The sequence below is a fragment of the Poecilia formosa genome, unplaced genomic scaffold, assembly GCF_000485575.1.
Source record: "Poecilia formosa unplaced genomic scaffold, Poecilia_formosa-5.1.2 Scaffold95, whole genome shotgun sequence".
Taxonomy (NCBI): domain Eukaryota; kingdom Metazoa; phylum Chordata; class Actinopteri; order Cyprinodontiformes; family Poeciliidae; genus Poecilia; species Poecilia formosa.
Window position 1 is genome coordinate 1,910,578 of NW_006800034.1, and position 16,924 is coordinate 1,927,501.

The following is a 16,924-nucleotide window of genomic DNA, read 5'->3' on the forward strand; positions in this document are numbered from 1 at the left end:
ACGTGTTACAGGAGATATCACATTCAATTCCAGTGCCAGCCTGCGAGGCAAGATGATACAAGTTAGTGTGTCTGTCTCCCGAGCCCTCAATGTTAATCAACACCCTTTTCCAATGCATACTTATGAGTTACAATCTACTCCCCATGTCTTCCCCTTTGGCAGCTTGAATTAAGTCGCAAATTTGATGGCAAATTAACTTCAACAGGGATGTTGACGTGTCACCTATACGGCAAACTGTGTGGATTCTTGCTGGGGCAACAAAAATATCCTGCATCTGACAGGAAAATTAAATCAAGGTAATTATTTTGTGCAAAGAAACAAGGGGTGGAGGGGAGGGGTGCTGTAGGTCATGCCTGTCGGATGTTAATGACAAAAACCTTGCGTAATCGCTCAGTCAACCTTTATCGTCGGGATCACAGAGCTTGAGATTAAATGAGCGCTAGTATTAGCTGTGACATACAGTCACAATACAGTTGAGGTGGGGGGAACACATGCTCCGGCAGGGTGTGTAAAAGCGTGTGAGTGTGTAAAAGGGGAGGTGAATGTGGAACCAACTGAGATCTCCTCACTTCATCATTGAGTAAATGGCACCTCAGACATGAGCTGCGACTTCACAGCTGCCTCATGGCGGGTGACATTGAAGCCCACGCATGAACACACCGCTCATCAAAGCGAATGAGGCGTTCTTCGCTTCTGCTGCTTATGCCGAGGAAAAACAATGGCAACTAGTCCGCCCCCCCCCTCGAGTGCATACTTGTGCACCTGGAATGTTTAGAGTGAGTGGAGATGAAAGGGACAAAAAAATCCATTTGGATTCATGCGTCTCTCACGACGAGCTCAACAGACTGTGACCTTTTCACTGCTTTTTAATGGGAGGGAAACAACAAGACACCGTTGCCATAAAACAGCTCAGACTGGATGCCGACGGTGCTTCTGCAATTAGCCCGTCTTAAAACAAACAAAAGGGTTGTCCTTTTTTATATTCATCCTTTCAAATATTTTCCAATATTTACCCAGCTTTGCCCATTGAGATCACGGAGACAAAACCAAGATAGCAAACAAAACGGAGCAATTACAAATATGAAGGGGAAATGGCGGCACTGGACTTTATGTAAAAGAACTGGGGCAAAGAGAGCTGACTGCTCTTCGTTTTGCATGTATGTCAAACTTATGCACCATTAAATAACTATGTTAACTTTTATAACTATCAAAGGATTGATAGTTCTAAAAATGATGCATGTAGAGAAAATAGCTTAAATTTATACCTTGAAATTGGCCTCTGTCGCTTTAATTAAAGAGACAGTCTTTCACACTCTCCACCTTCAGGATGTTGTTGATCTGGGAGGAGGAAGCTAATCTGGGAGGAGGAGTTTTGTGAAAATGGGCGGGGCTAAGTGAAAAGGGGCGTGGCTTTGTGAGAGGAAGCATTCAGGCACCCCTGAATGGTTGCCATGGGAGAATCAAAGATTTCTCAACAAAAAAAAAGCCTGAAAGAATTAAAGCGACATTCCAGGTATGTGTTTGATGAAGGAATAATATTATAATATAATAAAAAAAATTATTTTACACAATACCTTCCCTTTTAAGTGTTTCAGAACATCTAACCAATTTAGATATTAATCAAAGTCTAAGGGAGAAAAAAAATAAATACAAACCTACCTACTTGTGTGAAAAAGCGATTGCCCCCTAAACCTAATAACTGGCCTTAACTAGAGCCGTCTACTTGACTGTAACAGCAGACAAATACTTCACAGGGTTTATTCCTGTGGTTTGAAACTTTGATCCAGGTCACTGGATCAAGGTCTTAATCAGTTATTAGCGTGCTCATTTCCACGCTAATAATGAGCACGCTATTGTAGCGCAGAAATTGCGCTTCAATTTCTGCTTGGATAAACTCTCTTAATTTGATAAAAAAAAAACTGAAATTTGAGAATGAGCCAGCATCAAGTTACTCAAACGTCCTCCAGGTCACTTCTAGACAAAGAAGATTTGTTCTAACGCAGATCATTAAGTGTGAGAGAAGAAAGAAAAAACAGAAAGTGGCAGAAAAATTATAAATGCCTCCTTTTAGCGTATATAAGCATATCCCTCTTGAACGGCGAGTCACACAGCGCGAACACAAAAGCTCCACTCTTTCTCCTTAACTGTCCTCTTTTTCTTTAAGTGGTACCAGACGTAGGCATTTCTTCATTCAGCTCATTCAAACTGAGGCAACTTGCCATTCTTTATTTTTTTAACAAAACGAGCGGTAAAAGCCAAACATTAGGTCATGGAACATTTTCACCCAGAGAAATAAGTCACCGCCTTCAATGAGACATCAAAACCAGTTGGAGTATTCTCCTGCAAGAAAATATGAGCTGGTGAGGAACTTTCTCAAAGTCAAGTGGTGCTGTGGGACTTTTTCCTGTTATTTGAATACGACTTTCAACAGTGTGGCGCACATGCGTTTCCAATTAGGAGCTCAGAGCCAACGACCAGAGCTGGGCCCCACTCAGCCGTTCCACGACTGACCAAGTCTCAGGAAATGTTAAACAGGCATCATAACCGTGACAGAGACAGCAGATTTTTCAAAAGCCTTTGCTCTCTAAACAATAATTAAGACATCACAGTGGACTGATTATGTAGACTGCAAAAAATGCACAAACCTAAATAGAGGAGAGAGCGCATAATTAATCATACGTTTCTGTGACACATTTATAGCTGGGGCGCTTGCACAAAGCTATTTGTCTGTTTGGTAAATGCGCATGAAGCATGCTTAGAGTCAAAAGAAACAATATGTCAATGGTGTTGATTTGTGGGGACCCTAATGAGAGCGCATGGTTTACATGAGGCAGTCAGAGCAGGATCCACTTCACTCACAGCAGCAATAACTCCCCGTGAGCCTGTCTCTGCTCAGACTTCAATCTCCAGGCCCTTAGGAGCTGTTGGAGGACTTTGATGTTCTGTCTAAATGAATCGACTGTGCTTCTTGATACAGCCCCTCCAGTCAACTGACTTCCCCCCCCCCACCAATTCTGTCACCTGTGATAAACACCACGAGTGCTCAGAAGTACCAAAATTTGGATCACATGCTCAGAAAAGCCACATTTTCTTCTCCTCCTCCCTCCAGCTTTGTAAATAACTGGGGGAAAAAAAATATATGATTGTTGTTTTCCACTGCGCTCTATCTGAATCCAGACCTTTTGATGTGTGTGGCTGCATTTGAGCAGGCAACACCAGGCTGGTTTTTGTTACCTTACAGCCCTGCAACGTTCAGTAAGTAAGCCTTTATGTAGGATGGCCCCACAGGGCATGGTGTTTGTTAGAGCCAGGGCAAAGGCAACAACCTCCGATTCCTTCCTCCCCCCTCCCCACTTTCTATCATACTGGAACACTTTCTTACAAAGAATCAGAGCCAGAGAGCTCTACGTGCATGTGGGTTCACTGACTTGATCGAAACAAGATCTAAGGCTTATTCAGGAGCACTTGTGTGCAGCAAGGAATGTGGACATGTAATAATGAATCTGCTTTGAGAGAGCCATGCAATGTCACAGATGCTAACTTGAACATGCATAAGGGCATGAATGACAAAAAAAAGTATAATTCTAGCCTTAATAGAGGACAAAACTAAAGTTGTTGTTGAAGTTGTTGAAATGATTGAAAATGAAAGTTTTTTGTTCAGAGACCAAACCATGGAAAAAAAAAATTATGTCTGGCTACACTGAACTGAACCCACTATCCCCATGATGAAACATGGTGGAGGTAGCATCTTGCTTAATTTTAGATACTTCTAGTTGTTTTGAGTACAAAATATCTATATATCTTATCTGTAGGTTCTGCTAATCATAGTCATGATATGAACACTGACCTATTATTTTTTTTAATTTGGCCTACAGCTTTTTGTTTTTTTTGGCAACTGAATTAACTCACTTCCACTAATTGAAAAATCTGTAACTTCTAAACTTTAATTTAGTTTTATGCAAAGTTTTTTTTTTTTTTTACTTGGATACTTTTGCAATATTTTGTTGGTAAAATTTTCACAAAATAGCCATTTGTTTGGCATTCTGACAAGTACTAGTTTTGGAACCACAGTTTCAGTTGGATCTGAAACTTAAACCAAAAAAAAAAATTTAAAATCGGAAAATTGACTCTTTATTTTGTTAAAGTGAGTGCACTCAGTCCTCAAGTCAAAAAAAAACAAAATATTGATGGGTAAAATAACAAAATACAGGTGTAAATGGAGAATATAATGTTATGCATATAATATATGTATGAATCCACGTCAAAACAACTGCATTTGTCAAGCAGTATTACATTTTTGTTCCTTGAAAAAGATTTGGAAGATCAAAGATTTTCCCCTCTCAATTTTCTATTTCCTGGACATATCCAAACATTTTAATACATTCAATTAATTCAGTCAATTTTCAAATTGAGGGTCTGCGAAAAGAATTGAAAATAGCTCTTTTGAGGCTTTTCAAAGAACAGAAACTAATTCTTTCTTTCAAAACGTCTCAGTGTTCTACCCAGTAAAACACACTGAAGTTCAGGTTACAACGTGGCAACATGTGAAGAAGCTCAAAGGCTATGAACGGTTCTGTAAGGACCTGTATCCCTTCTAAGCTTCCTCTTGGTCAATTTTCATTTGCCCAAATCCAATCAGCATCGATTCTGCATTTTCCGCAAGCTGAGGTAAAGGCTTTCCTTGAAATCTTAACTTGGATGAAACAGCAGTATTTAACCTATCACAGCCTCGGATGAGCTGGCTGGGTTTTTGAAGGGAAGTATGAGTTCTACAGGCGAAGGCATTGATCCTCCCACACCTTGGGTTTTTCCCAGCGTGTACAACGATTCCTGTGCAAAGCCTCTGAACACTTCTCTCCCTCCTCCAGCAGGTCGATGGTGAGCAAACCTGCCCCTGGATCGAGCATCTCATTTAGTCGCCGGGCCCCTTTGATGTGGATTCAGTGCTGCGGTGCATATCATTTGTGTTTGAAGGTTCAGCTTCCACAATACAGCGAGGGTTTGAAGTTTCACATATTGCAGGTGCTACAATGTGATAATCCGGGAGCTGGTTATGCATTATACATTTTTTTTTTTTTTTCATAAAAGAACACTATAAACTCAAAGTGAAATGTGGAAAAAGTCAGCGCTTGAAGGTATATATTGACAGAAACAGCTTCTGAGACTTCGGGGTGCGGGACGAAAACACTCTTGTTATCTCGAGCTTTTCAGAATCAGCTCTACATCTTCACACAGAAGGGGGTAAATATCCAAATAAACAGAGTAGAATAACATTTGACTAGGGCCTGCTATGCCGTTATGAGACCAATTTAGTTCACTGAGCACTTCTCTCAGGGCACGGAGAGGAGAAGGGGCCATGACGGGTCCTTCTTAGTCTTCAAGGGCCGGCAATAAAAATCTCTTTTGCCATCTAATTTCACATGGGACTTGATCTGCAGCTCGGGGGCAATTCCTGCAGTGTGCGCTTAAATAAAAGATGAAACAATCATTGTCAACATCGATGTCTTAACAGGAAAAGATCACACCGAATATAATATATATGTCTTTTCAGTTGCAAGACAAATAGGAGAAGAAAATGGCTTCCTGCAGGAAAATTTAGCGATTATATTTCAAGAAGTTAAAAAAAAAAAGAGCTCAGCCTTGCATCAAGCAGGCAGAGGATTTAAAATGGGGGGAGGGTGGGAGTCGTTGCCCAGAGAGTAAAATCTCGTTGACATTTAACGTCTGTAAGAGACCGAGTTTTAAGCAAAGGCTTATGATCTTGATAATTAAAGAGTGTTTGTATGGAGGTGCACAGCTAGGCGTCTCTTTTTAAAAGATGTTTACTGTCTCTAAAGCGAAGAGATGGTGGCAGCCTCAGGGCCTGCCTACTTTCTTTTCCCCAGCTCTGTCTCTATCTTTTGATAAATACACACAAACACACACATGGGTATATATATGCAAACTCTGCACGCCGAACAAACACGCTCGGAAAAAAATAAATAAAATAAAAAAAAAAAATTAAAAAAACACACGCACACGTACACACACGCACAGACAAGAAAGACTTGCTGCTTTTCACAGGCATCAGCCTCTCAATTAGCTTCTGAACTCATTTCTCCCTCCTTGGAAGGGAATTATTTTTCAGCTGGATGCCTTTTCTTTGTTTACTGTGAGCAGACCCGAGCCTTATCAGCAGCTAATCACTGCATGTCAAATTCAAAGACTTGCTGCAGTCACTTTAGAGAGAAAGAGGAATTAGTGAATAATCTTTTAAAGTTCAGATTGTCATTTTAGATTTGAACAATCACCAATTTCTTTTAGATGCACAAATCTGTCTAACAGCCAGGGAGAAGATCAGCGTTTGTTGGATATAATTTGTTGTGACACGTTAATTGCATCTACTTGTAATTCTCTCTAATTGATGCTTGATATGTCTCAGGAAATTAGGCCAACTAGATAACACTGTAAATATTATTAATCCTCCCCGCCTTTCCCTTTTCCGTGGCAGGTCTGATGAATTCGCAACAGCCATAGCTGTAATGTGTCAATGTGCCGCACAGCTATGCTGTGTATTCCCAGGGCTGCCGGGCCGACAAATCTAAGGTTACAGCCGTACCACTGTATATTCAAAACACATTCAGGCACACCGCAGAGAGCCAAAGAGGACTAACCTGAGCGATTTTCACTGAGTTCTGGGTAGAGCCACCGGCGTGGTATTCAACTTTGTTTCTCTTGACAATTTCTTCAAACCTGAAATAAGAGCAGACCTGTCAGTCAATGTGAAGTTTAGGCTTATTTGTCCAAGATCCCAATTTCATTAATATGCAGGATAATGAAAATATGCAGCTGCATCTGTCATAGGATGCTCCCTTGACCCAGTGCAGGTGGCAGACAGAAGGAGTCTAACTGAAATACCATCACTGTTGGGCAATGTCTCCCCCCGAATGAACTAAGCTGGAGAGCTCCTTCAATGACAGACTGCTGCATCCTAAGTGCACAAAGGAGCATTACCGCAGACCATTCCTCCAAGCAGCTGTAACACCGTATAACTATCACTGCTCCCAACAGCTTCCTGTTGATATTTACTCATATCTGTTGCTTGTACAGTTTTATTCACACTTCTGGTAAAAACACTACAAAAACACAAAATCTTAAGTGTTTGTGACTTAGTACACTTAAAATAAAACAAAACTAGCCTACAAGAAACTTTTTGGCACAATATAGGAGCTTGTTTTAAGTCAATAATTTCTTAATATTGATGAAAAAGTTTTAGTTACAAGTGAAGTGGCAGGTTACAAAACATTCTTCTCAATCTTAAAATGCCTTGTTCCACTGGCAGATTATGTCACTTATAACTAGTACTTTTTTCATCAATATTCAGGAATTATTGACTTAAAACAAGTTAATACTTCATGCTGAAAAGTTAGTGTTGCCTTATTTTAAGTGTACTAAGATATTTTCACTGGAACTAGACCAAAAGTACTTGCTGATATTGTGGTTTTTGCAGTGTAGTGTGTTATTTTTTAATACAAAAATACACATGCACATTTTGTATTTGTTTTTTTTTATTTTCCTACTCTGTTGCACCTTTATTTGGAACGAAGCATGTTAGATTTTAATAAAAATAATTTAACTGCACAAATTTTGTACTTTTACCCTTGCTGTACAGCATTTTATTCTCAATCTTTATCTTTGTGGGAATGTCACTTTCCTGCTGCTACATCCAAACTTTCCCACAATGGGACAATAAAAGGACACCTCTATTCTATCTCTTTTAGTTCTATGAGGCAAAAGATTTCAACCCCACTGAATGTTTTTACATTTCTTTCATGACACAAACACCAACTTAAACATATGTATTGAGATCTGTGACAGACAAACCAAGGTTGAGAATAATTGTGCAGTGGAAGGACTTATTTTTAATGGGGGTTTTTTTATAAGACCTTTTACTCTGTTACTCCTTACTAAACTCTAGAGCTCTATTTCTAAAGTGGGCTAAACAATAAACCAGGCTTTGAAGACCTCAAAGGTCGCTTGAAAATGTAGTTAGCCTCAAATGCAAAACTACAAGAACATTAGCTAAACTAATCGACTGGACAAAGACAGTAATGACCAGAAAATCAACCAGGAAGAGCTGCAAAAATCAACGGCTCAACTATAACTAATGCACTCCACAAAGCTGGTCTTTGTGGAAGAGCGGCACGAAGGCCAAAAAACCTAACTTGAACCATTAGACTTTATGCAAAATGCTATGTATTGCAGAAACCACATGCCTCTAGGCCACCTATAACTTTAAAAACACCTGTGCTGTGGTTATAAAACAGCTTTCTCAATAATTATCACATTATAAGACACGCAGGTGTGACTTGATAAGAGCTACTAATTAGTCACCTGCAAGTTACTGGAAAAGGCTTAAAAACCTTATAAAGAGCAACTGTAGTCCGTGAAAACTTTGTCAAGTTCATTTGTTTACACTAGCTGTGCACATGGCAATTCAAAGAATTACAAGAAATGATATCAAAATTAACATTAAAGACAAGATGGATAGATAGCATTTGACAGATAAAAAGTAAAAAGAGGGCAACTGGGGTCAAAATGTCAGCCTGTATAAAGCAAAAGAAGAATCGTTCACACGTGGTTATAGTTAGCCATCCTGTATTAAATCAGGCTGAGCAGTAAAAGTTCAATGTAAGAAACACGATCTGCTTTCTTCAAAACAATACAACATGTAAAAGCAGCTATTAATCTTTAATAAGGCACAATGTGCTGCTGTTTCATAGGCTTTTGCTTTCAGGTCTATTAAATAAATAGCTTTTATAGTTTCCTTGCGTACATAACTAGGGAAAGTATTTAGGGAGAGTCCACCTCTGACGAAATATTTTATGTCTAAACCATGTCAAAAAAAAGTTTAAAAGTGACAGTAACAGACTAAACAACAACAACAACAACAACAACAAAAGAAAACAGGCTCCATTACCCTGAGGAACGGGCAGAAAACAATCATGGGAGTTTTCCAACGCGAGGCACAGGAACACACTCTGGCCTGCAGAGAAACACTAAGAGAGTTTCCGTACATTTCGTTTCATCCCTTCGTAATGCCATTTCAGACATCAATAGCGACTGTGCTTCCGCGTAATGTGATGCAAAGCTCAGCTGCAAAGATAGATGCTTATTAGATGCTTATTATCTATGAAGCTGGAATGTGTATATTTTCCACATCGTTCACACAAACAGGCTTCCAGAGGGCGAGCTACAGAAACGTGTCCACCCCACTAACATAATTGACCGAACTACAGTCAAGATGCTATGGCATGTTAGGAGGTGTCTGGCTCCCACTCAACTTTGAATTGAAGTGTGTCTACACCAGGGGCAAAATAATGAAATGACATTAAAACATTAAAGTGAACCACCACATCTCCACTGGTGGCTGTGTAATTTCACTTTAAATAATTAGACTTAAAAAAAAAAAAAAAAAAGCTTCCTGTAGAGATGCTTGTGCGTATTCCCGGAACAGTTAGGTTGTGTTCCCAGGCATTTTAAGATTTAAAGATATTTTCAGGGATGCAGGATGTGAAGCGGAGCGCCTACATTTCATTCAGTGAAACATGCATCTGTTGTAAATATAGTTCAAAGACAAGTGTGATCTGTATGCAAAGTGTATCGTGGCTTACCAACATGCAGGAGTCAGAGAAGTTCAATACTCCTGGTTCAACCTGGTTTAACTAAGCATGGCCGAATTTTGAGCTGGTGTGAAAGTAACCTTTACTGGTTCAAAGAAAGTCTACAGATCATGTCTCAAGGCAACGAGTCTACCCAGGGCAGAGTGCTCTGAATAATATAAAATAAAAAAAATAAATAAAAAAAACTTTCCTTACAAGTGGAAAATATGCTAACCGGGAGGGGGGGAAATTGTTCCTGAGACACCTGTTTTGACTCCTTGACAAAAGAAGAATTTGAGCACTGTGGGTGTTTATAACATGAAGGGAGCCGAGGGACTCCAGACCCATTTCAAATAGACACACAGCTTCAGAGGATTTGAGGGTCTTTTTTTTTTTTTCCCACTAGAACTATTTGCTCCACCTTTCAGTGCAGACAGCATGGGGCCCTGCTCTTGGAAGCCTCGAAAAATCCCATCCGAAAAGGAGCAGCTGCCTCGAGACCTTTACACCCTCAAACATCATGTGATCCCACAGTAGTGACACCGTAAACGGCCCCCATGGCCATTTAGGGGTAGAAAATCCCTTTCCATCTACTGCAGCCTGAGCCGACTACGCGATGGGAGGGAGCAGAGAGAAAGAAATTGTTTTGAACAAAATGTCCTCAGCTACTAACCTCAGCTTTTAAAAGCTGCCGGTGTCGTTCAATGGAGGAACAATTTCAACCATGCCACGCATTCCACTAATGTATGGTCAGTTTGTGTTATATAACAAGGGCAGTCCAGCCTACTGCCAGTTAAAAATGAGCCTGAGCCACATGTATAATGTACATTTTGTTTCTCATATCTTCCAATGTGAAATGAATTAAATGAAAGTGAATTAAAATACAGTGTATTGTAATATGCTGAGGGTTTTTCTTCCCAACAAAATCCTCGCCCCGACAGTTTCTATAGTAAAAAATGTAATATAGACATTTTTTTGTGTGTGTATTCAATTCGGTTTAAAATAAATCGAAATAAATCGAAGCAAATTTCACATGCCGATATTACAGCCCTCCATGCCAAAACATTATGTAAACAGCAGGTGGCCAACGTGATAAAGCTCACAATGAATGGTGTGTAGAGATTGTAATGAAGGAAATAAAACGACCGAATCAGAAAAATGTAAGTTAATCATAATCATTAACATCATAGCAACACTCAGCAATGGAACTGTGATTGAAAGTTTTGGTGTTTCTGGTTATTCTCCTAAAATCATCCCCCAGGCAAGTGTGAGCTGATTCATGGTTAAAAAGACACATCCTGTGGAAGGTCTTTGTATGCTCAGAATAACTAGAACCCCAGTGAGAATAAATGGCTACAAGAAAATGGCTAATTGTCTAAAGTTGCTCAGAGATAGAGTGGATTAAATAAGACAACATTTTCCCAGAATGGGTACGTACTAATGCCTAATCCACACAAAAAACATTGTACAGGAGATATATCCTTCAGCACTATCTCCAGACTTGGTAAAACATACCATGTGTAGAACTTGCCACAAGTTAAAAGCTACTATATTTCTACATATTTACAGTTAGAGCAATAAAAAAACACCTTATAGTAACTGGAACTAAAAAGACCCGATGAGAACCTAAGTTTATTTTGCCATTGTGCACAAGGATGAAGAGGATAGCAAAGTGGGCTCAAAAAAAATCTCACTATAAAAACTGCAGTCAATGTTTTGGTGAGATTATGCAACTCAAAGAACAATTTCATTTATTTTAATGCGTCTCTGACATCTTTACCAGATGGGCCAATAAATGTGGAGGGTGCTGCAGGCTAAATCAGAGTCGTATCCCAATTAGAGTAATAAGTCTGCATAAAATATTTTTATTCAGAGGATTTTGCAGTGCAGCACCATGATTCTTCCTCAGCTTAACACATCTGTAAATGCAGGGGAGATCAAACAAGTCGGGATCATTGTGCTGTTTACATTCCTGGGGACGGAGCCCCCAACGTTGTTTCCCATCAAGGGAAATATGAGAGCTCCCAAAGTACTTTGAGTGTTCTCTGCTTTGAGTCACTCATGAGTTTCTTTTAACCCCCTCTTAAAAAAGAACAAGAAAAACAAGCCAAGTACATTATTTACATGAGGCAATAATTCAAGATTTGCTCCTCAAAGTCTCTTACGTGGAGGGCAAAGTGAGCCCATTTACCGACTCCCTCTTCATTCGCCTTTGATGTTAGCCTATCTCGATAAGACCAGATGAGTGCCCTAAAATCCCAGTCGAGTGATTTCGCAGGAAGAACAAGTCTCGGTTAATCAATGGTAAGATTGGATCTGGATTCTCCGGAGTGGTCTGCCTGAAAGTCCTCCCGAGTGTTTGAGTGCGCACCAGGGTAATTCGCTGTTAATGATCACCGCGGCACCCACTCTCCTACGCGCCGCCGTTCGTTCCCCATTTAATTGCCTCGTTCGCGTTTAAACAGCTTACAAATCACAAGGACAGGCAGGAAAACATGATCAAATGGCGACTATCGCTAATCAGGGGAGGACAAGAGGAAAGGTTAGGGGGGAAATGAGGGGCTTTTGGTGCTCTCCTTGGGGTATTAGGAAGGAGGTGGGTCGTACAGGAGCACTAAATTATCTCTGCTTCAACTATACTAGGCAGGTACCTTTAAAACAGGCAGATCCATCTTCTCTCTATCTGACAGAGGCAGCTAAAAGGCTTTGGTAATCCCAGTTTCAACACAGGCATCTGGAGCGGAGACAAGTTCCACCATTGATTAGATTCCCCAATCAGTGCATACATCCTACACCAGCCTCGCTTGGTAGTCTGGAGGCAGAACAAGGCCTGATGTGCAGTAATTGTTTCCATAGGTCAGGCGGAGGGGAGAAAAAAAAAAAAGCAGCTCAGGGCCGTGATGAAAGGGAGATGGAAAGGGTGAGGAATATTGTTGTTTTTTCCCCCCAATTAAATTGTTTGTCAAACCCTTCACAAAGGGTTACGCAGTTTATCTGTTTAAAATCAATACGCTCGTCTCAGTGTGAAAGCTTGTCCCGACACAAGACAGGCCCATTAATTATTCTGTTCTGTGTGCTATCGCTGAGCTGCTCAAGGTTGAGCCTTATCTTTTCTTATTTCAAATCAATAATTATCTTCTACCGTGTGCTCCTCTTAGAAATAGATGTGCTTTTTATTCAATGCCTGTAGAGTCTCTCTCTCTCTCTCTCGCACTCCGTTTGTTTTGTTTTTTTCTTCTTCTCTCTGTAGCAACCGGTGAGGAACGCAGAATGAATAGGGCATTCTTATCACTGGAACATTAGGGCATGATGGGAGTAGACGGCAAAGACTGTGGCGCATAAAAGCGCTGAACACAAATGAGTCACGATTCAAACGTCGACTGAGGCCTTGTTCCTCGTCTTCTGACATCTTCTAATAAAGTGAAGTGAATGTTGATTTGCACAAAGGCTCTAAGATGTTGACATGATTAAGGTACCGTGGCCTGCAATGCATCTCATTCAATTAGGAAAACTGGAAAAGTAAGTGTATTTCTGTACTCGAATGCAGAAAGTGAAACTCGCACGTTACAAAGAGTCGCTGCAGTTTTGATAATTATGGCTCAACAGTAATAAAAGCACAAAACTTTAGATTCTCAAATAATAAGAATACTACAAAAAAAAAGCAAATAAAGCAAAACTTTGAATACAGAAACGGTGTGCTGTGGCAGTAGTAGTCCACCAGTCAGTCACTGACAGCCTCCACAATAAGGGTAAGTCCCAAAATGTAAGAGCTATAAAAGTGTGCGCATAAAGTCTAGTATGACAGCACATTTATGGAAAGTTAAATGGAAGGAAAAAATGTTCAGCCACAGGTTTAGCAGGTTAGTGAAGTAAAGCTCACTGAAAAGGTTACGGCAAATTCACAAGTTTCACAAGGTGTGCCTTGCAGTTTTGGTAAAGTAGACAAATGCAGAATCGAGGAATATTAAGTTGAGAGGAAGGAAAAACTGCGTTAAGAGTAAACAAACACCAACATAGGGATAAATGTTGTTGCATTCATTTAATTTAAGTTTATTTGATAGGTGCAGACACACATCGACATAGACAAACTGAACAGAACAGTAGTCCCATGTTTGCATCATAGTGTTTATAGCAAAAGCTAATGCACAGCACATTAGCTAGATGGGGCTAAAAACTAGTAGAACGTGAAATAGCAAGGTTTGTGAAGCAAAGCCTACTCTGGAGTTTTGGAAGAAACACAAGGTCTGTACTGGGTGTTTAAGTCACTTCTGAATGAGAGAAAATATCAGGATCATCTTAGCTAGGCTAAGGAGAAAAAGGTCTGCAGTGCTCAAAGGCCCAAAGTCTTCCTTTCAGATTTAAGAAAATTTCTAATTTCATTTGGAAATCAAGATCCCAGAGTCCACAGGAACAGTGGAGAGACAAAGAAACCAGGCTGCTTGAGATCCAGCGACAAGTTTCCACCGGCAGTGATGATTCAGGGAGGCATGTCAACTTCTGATGTTGATTAACTCGAGTTTGATCAAGTCAAAGGTCACTCAAACCATGTACCAGGAAATTTTTAAAGCGCTTCCCGCTTCCCTCTCCTGATGAGCTTTTATGGAGAAGCTGATTTCATTTTCCAGCGGGACTTGGCGCCTCTCCACATTGCCAAAACTACCAGTGCCTGCTTTAATGATCACGGTGTTCCTGTGTTTGATTAGCCAGCAAACCAGCCTGACCAAAAACCCCATGGAGAATCTCTGTAGTGCTGTCAGGAGGAAGATGCGGGACACTAGAGCAAACAATGCAGATGAGCTAAGGGCTGAAATTAAAGCAATCTGTGCCACAGTCTGACTCTTTCCACTTGTAATTCATGCAAAAGGAGCCCCGACCAAGTGCTGAGTCGATAAACTGTGCAGTGCACGGTCATACGTTTCAGCATGTTGGCATTTCTGCATCAAAAATCCTTTTCCGATGGTGGTACGCAGCATTTTAACTGTCTGAAAAGCAAACACTGAGAGTCCCTTAGCTGTTAGTCATAACAGAAAACTTGAAATATATCCCTCTGCGTGTAATGAATTAGCTCCACTTGGAATTAAATTACAAAAACAAAATAGCTATTCAGTGATGTTGTAATTTATTGAGATGCACCTGCATTTAGGAACCTTGAGCCGAAAAAAAGTCCTGCCGCGACAAAAGGAGAAAAAAAAAAAAAAAACCCGGCTTCGCTGTAACAGAGACTGGATGCACAATTAATGGCTGCACAATTACATGGTCATAATGGGTGAGTAATTGCATTAGAATGCAGAAACAACAAATGTGTATCCCTTTAATAATCGGCCGATCCGGCAGCAGCAACAGCCCATTTGTTGGCATTAGCCGAGAACTGCTGTTTGTACTTAATTAGGCTGCGCTCAAGGATTTAGATGGTGGGGGTGAAATCTGCTCACGGAGAATGAGTTCATATTATTTCCTCTAAAATGTCACAGGTTTTTGGCTTCACGCTGCAGAGGGTGGCGTTGTTTGTCACACTCTGCCGTGTGGATGTAGTGCGCGTGTGCGTGTGTGTGTGTGTGAGTGAGAGATAGAGGATATGAAAGAGAGAAAGAGGGACACACTGGGGGAAGAGGAGTGGGAAGAGGGAGCGTGTGTAAGGAAGGATGGGGGGGCTTCTGGCGTTCTCTCGAGGATTGAGATTTGAAGCCGAAGCACAAAGCCTTTGAGACGTTCCCCCTTATCTCGGTGGTTGATACCAGGATCTGGGTGATTCAGAGCGCTCCGTGTGAATAATTCCACCAACACCCCCTGCTGTGGGGACCATATGGCCCTGTGTGAACTTTAAACACACTGGGAGTGTTGCTGCTCACCAGTCGGGCCTCCCGATCTCTACCCCCGCACAGGCAAGGTGTAAAGAAATGATCAGCACAGATGATATAAGAACTACTTCACATGTATGAAAGCTGCTGCCATTAATGTGGCGGCTGGTGGGGGGGGAGAAGGGGGAGGGGGCGAATCAAAGATGACTAAAAATAGCCCTGAGCATGCTTTTCTGAAGCGAACGCGCCGTATATTCAGCGGCTGAGTCGGCCCCCCGTTTTAATTATAAAACGCTCTTTAAAAGGTGGGGAGTTGAGGAGGTGATGGATGAGAAGGAAGATGTAGATTACATTTGTTACATCCCCCCTTTTGACTAGTGCTGTTTCCTTCTGGCACCACCTGCTGGCAGCTGCCAGCCACCAAACAGAGGCATCTGCAGCTCCGGCGAGGACGAGCTTTAATTATGATTGCATCAGCCATCCCCCTCGTGATGCAGCGGGCAACCTTTAAACGCAGAAGAAAGAAAAAGAAGAAGAAAGAAAATAAAAAATAAAAAATCAACCAGCCCCACAACATGTTCATGGAGATTTACCTCATTTTCCTGAAAATTTTTTAAGACGACTTGTTTATAATTTACAAGGATGCAGATTCCTCCCAGCCTGGATTTATGCCCCAAATCGTCAGATTCGCGCTTATCAATAAAACATTAAGAGAGCGGCACGTCTGGCAGCTGAACATGGTTTTGATGTCTCAATTACCAGTCGAGAGCGATTAATTTCTGCTTTCTCTTTGGTAAGGAGGCGGGCTGATGGATGCAGGCTAGTGACCTTTGGCCTACACTGCACAAGAAGAGGTTTGTATCAGCGCTCTGTAAAACAACAAGAGATCTGGAAAATAAGAGGTGGCGGTGGTTGTGGTAGTGTGGCGTTATAGCGTGTCTACACACTCAGTCAAGCATCGGTGCATCCAGTGAAGTGGCACATGCAGCCTCTGCATGCAATCTTGCATGTCTGCACACACACACACACACCCCCACCCACTAGGTGGAGTGTTTCTTCTCATGACAAGCCGGGATAGCTCCACTGGGGGTTCCCGGTCCTCTAGATTCAATTCGTTATTTATTAAAAACGCAAGAAATAAAGAAAGAGGCAGTAGAGTCAAGTGTGTTTACAGACCAGAATCCATCACACACACACACACACACACACACACACACACACCCACGCAAACCCAAGAGTGTTTAGCATGTACTCAGTGAGAGAGGGCCTTTGTTGTTTCCTTGCCGGTAAGCAGATTGAGCTGCAGCAGCAGCAGCAGCAGCAGCAGCAGCAGGGGTGTGTAAGATGTACACAGACAGCGGGGTGTTTGAGTGGAGAGGCACCTCCACTGATCTCCTGTGTCGTGTGATGATGTGTGTGTGTGATGTGTGTCTCAATCCAGTGCTGATCCCCCTGAGTCAGCCCCCGTCAGTGATACGAGCCCCC

At 41.3% G+C, this 16,924-nt stretch overlaps 2 protein-coding genes across 6 annotated transcripts in view; both read right to left on the reverse strand.

Annotated features, from left to right (window-relative positions):
• Positions 1-859, reverse strand: part of LOC107836893 (histone acetyltransferase KAT6B-like) — a 151,485-nt gene extending 150,626 nt beyond the window's left edge. The window contains exon 1 of the mRNA XM_016674417.1: positions 853-859. The gene's annotated coding sequence lies outside the window, so the exon portion shown is untranslated. The remainder of the gene's footprint in view (positions 1-852) is intronic.
• adkb (adenosine kinase b) overlaps positions 1-16,924 on the reverse strand; it is a 163,622-nt gene that overhangs the window by 137,201 nt on the left and 9,497 nt on the right. For all 5 annotated transcript variants that reach the window (XR_001662864.1, XM_016674412.1, XM_007558355.2 and 2 more), the window contains one exon: positions 6,654-6,732. Coding sequence is in view for 4 of the 5 variants with exons in the window: in XM_016674412.1 (XP_016529898.1) it covers positions 6,654-6,732 (79 nt within the window). In the remaining variant the exon portion in view is untranslated. The remainder of the gene's footprint in view (positions 1-6,653; positions 6,733-16,924) is intronic.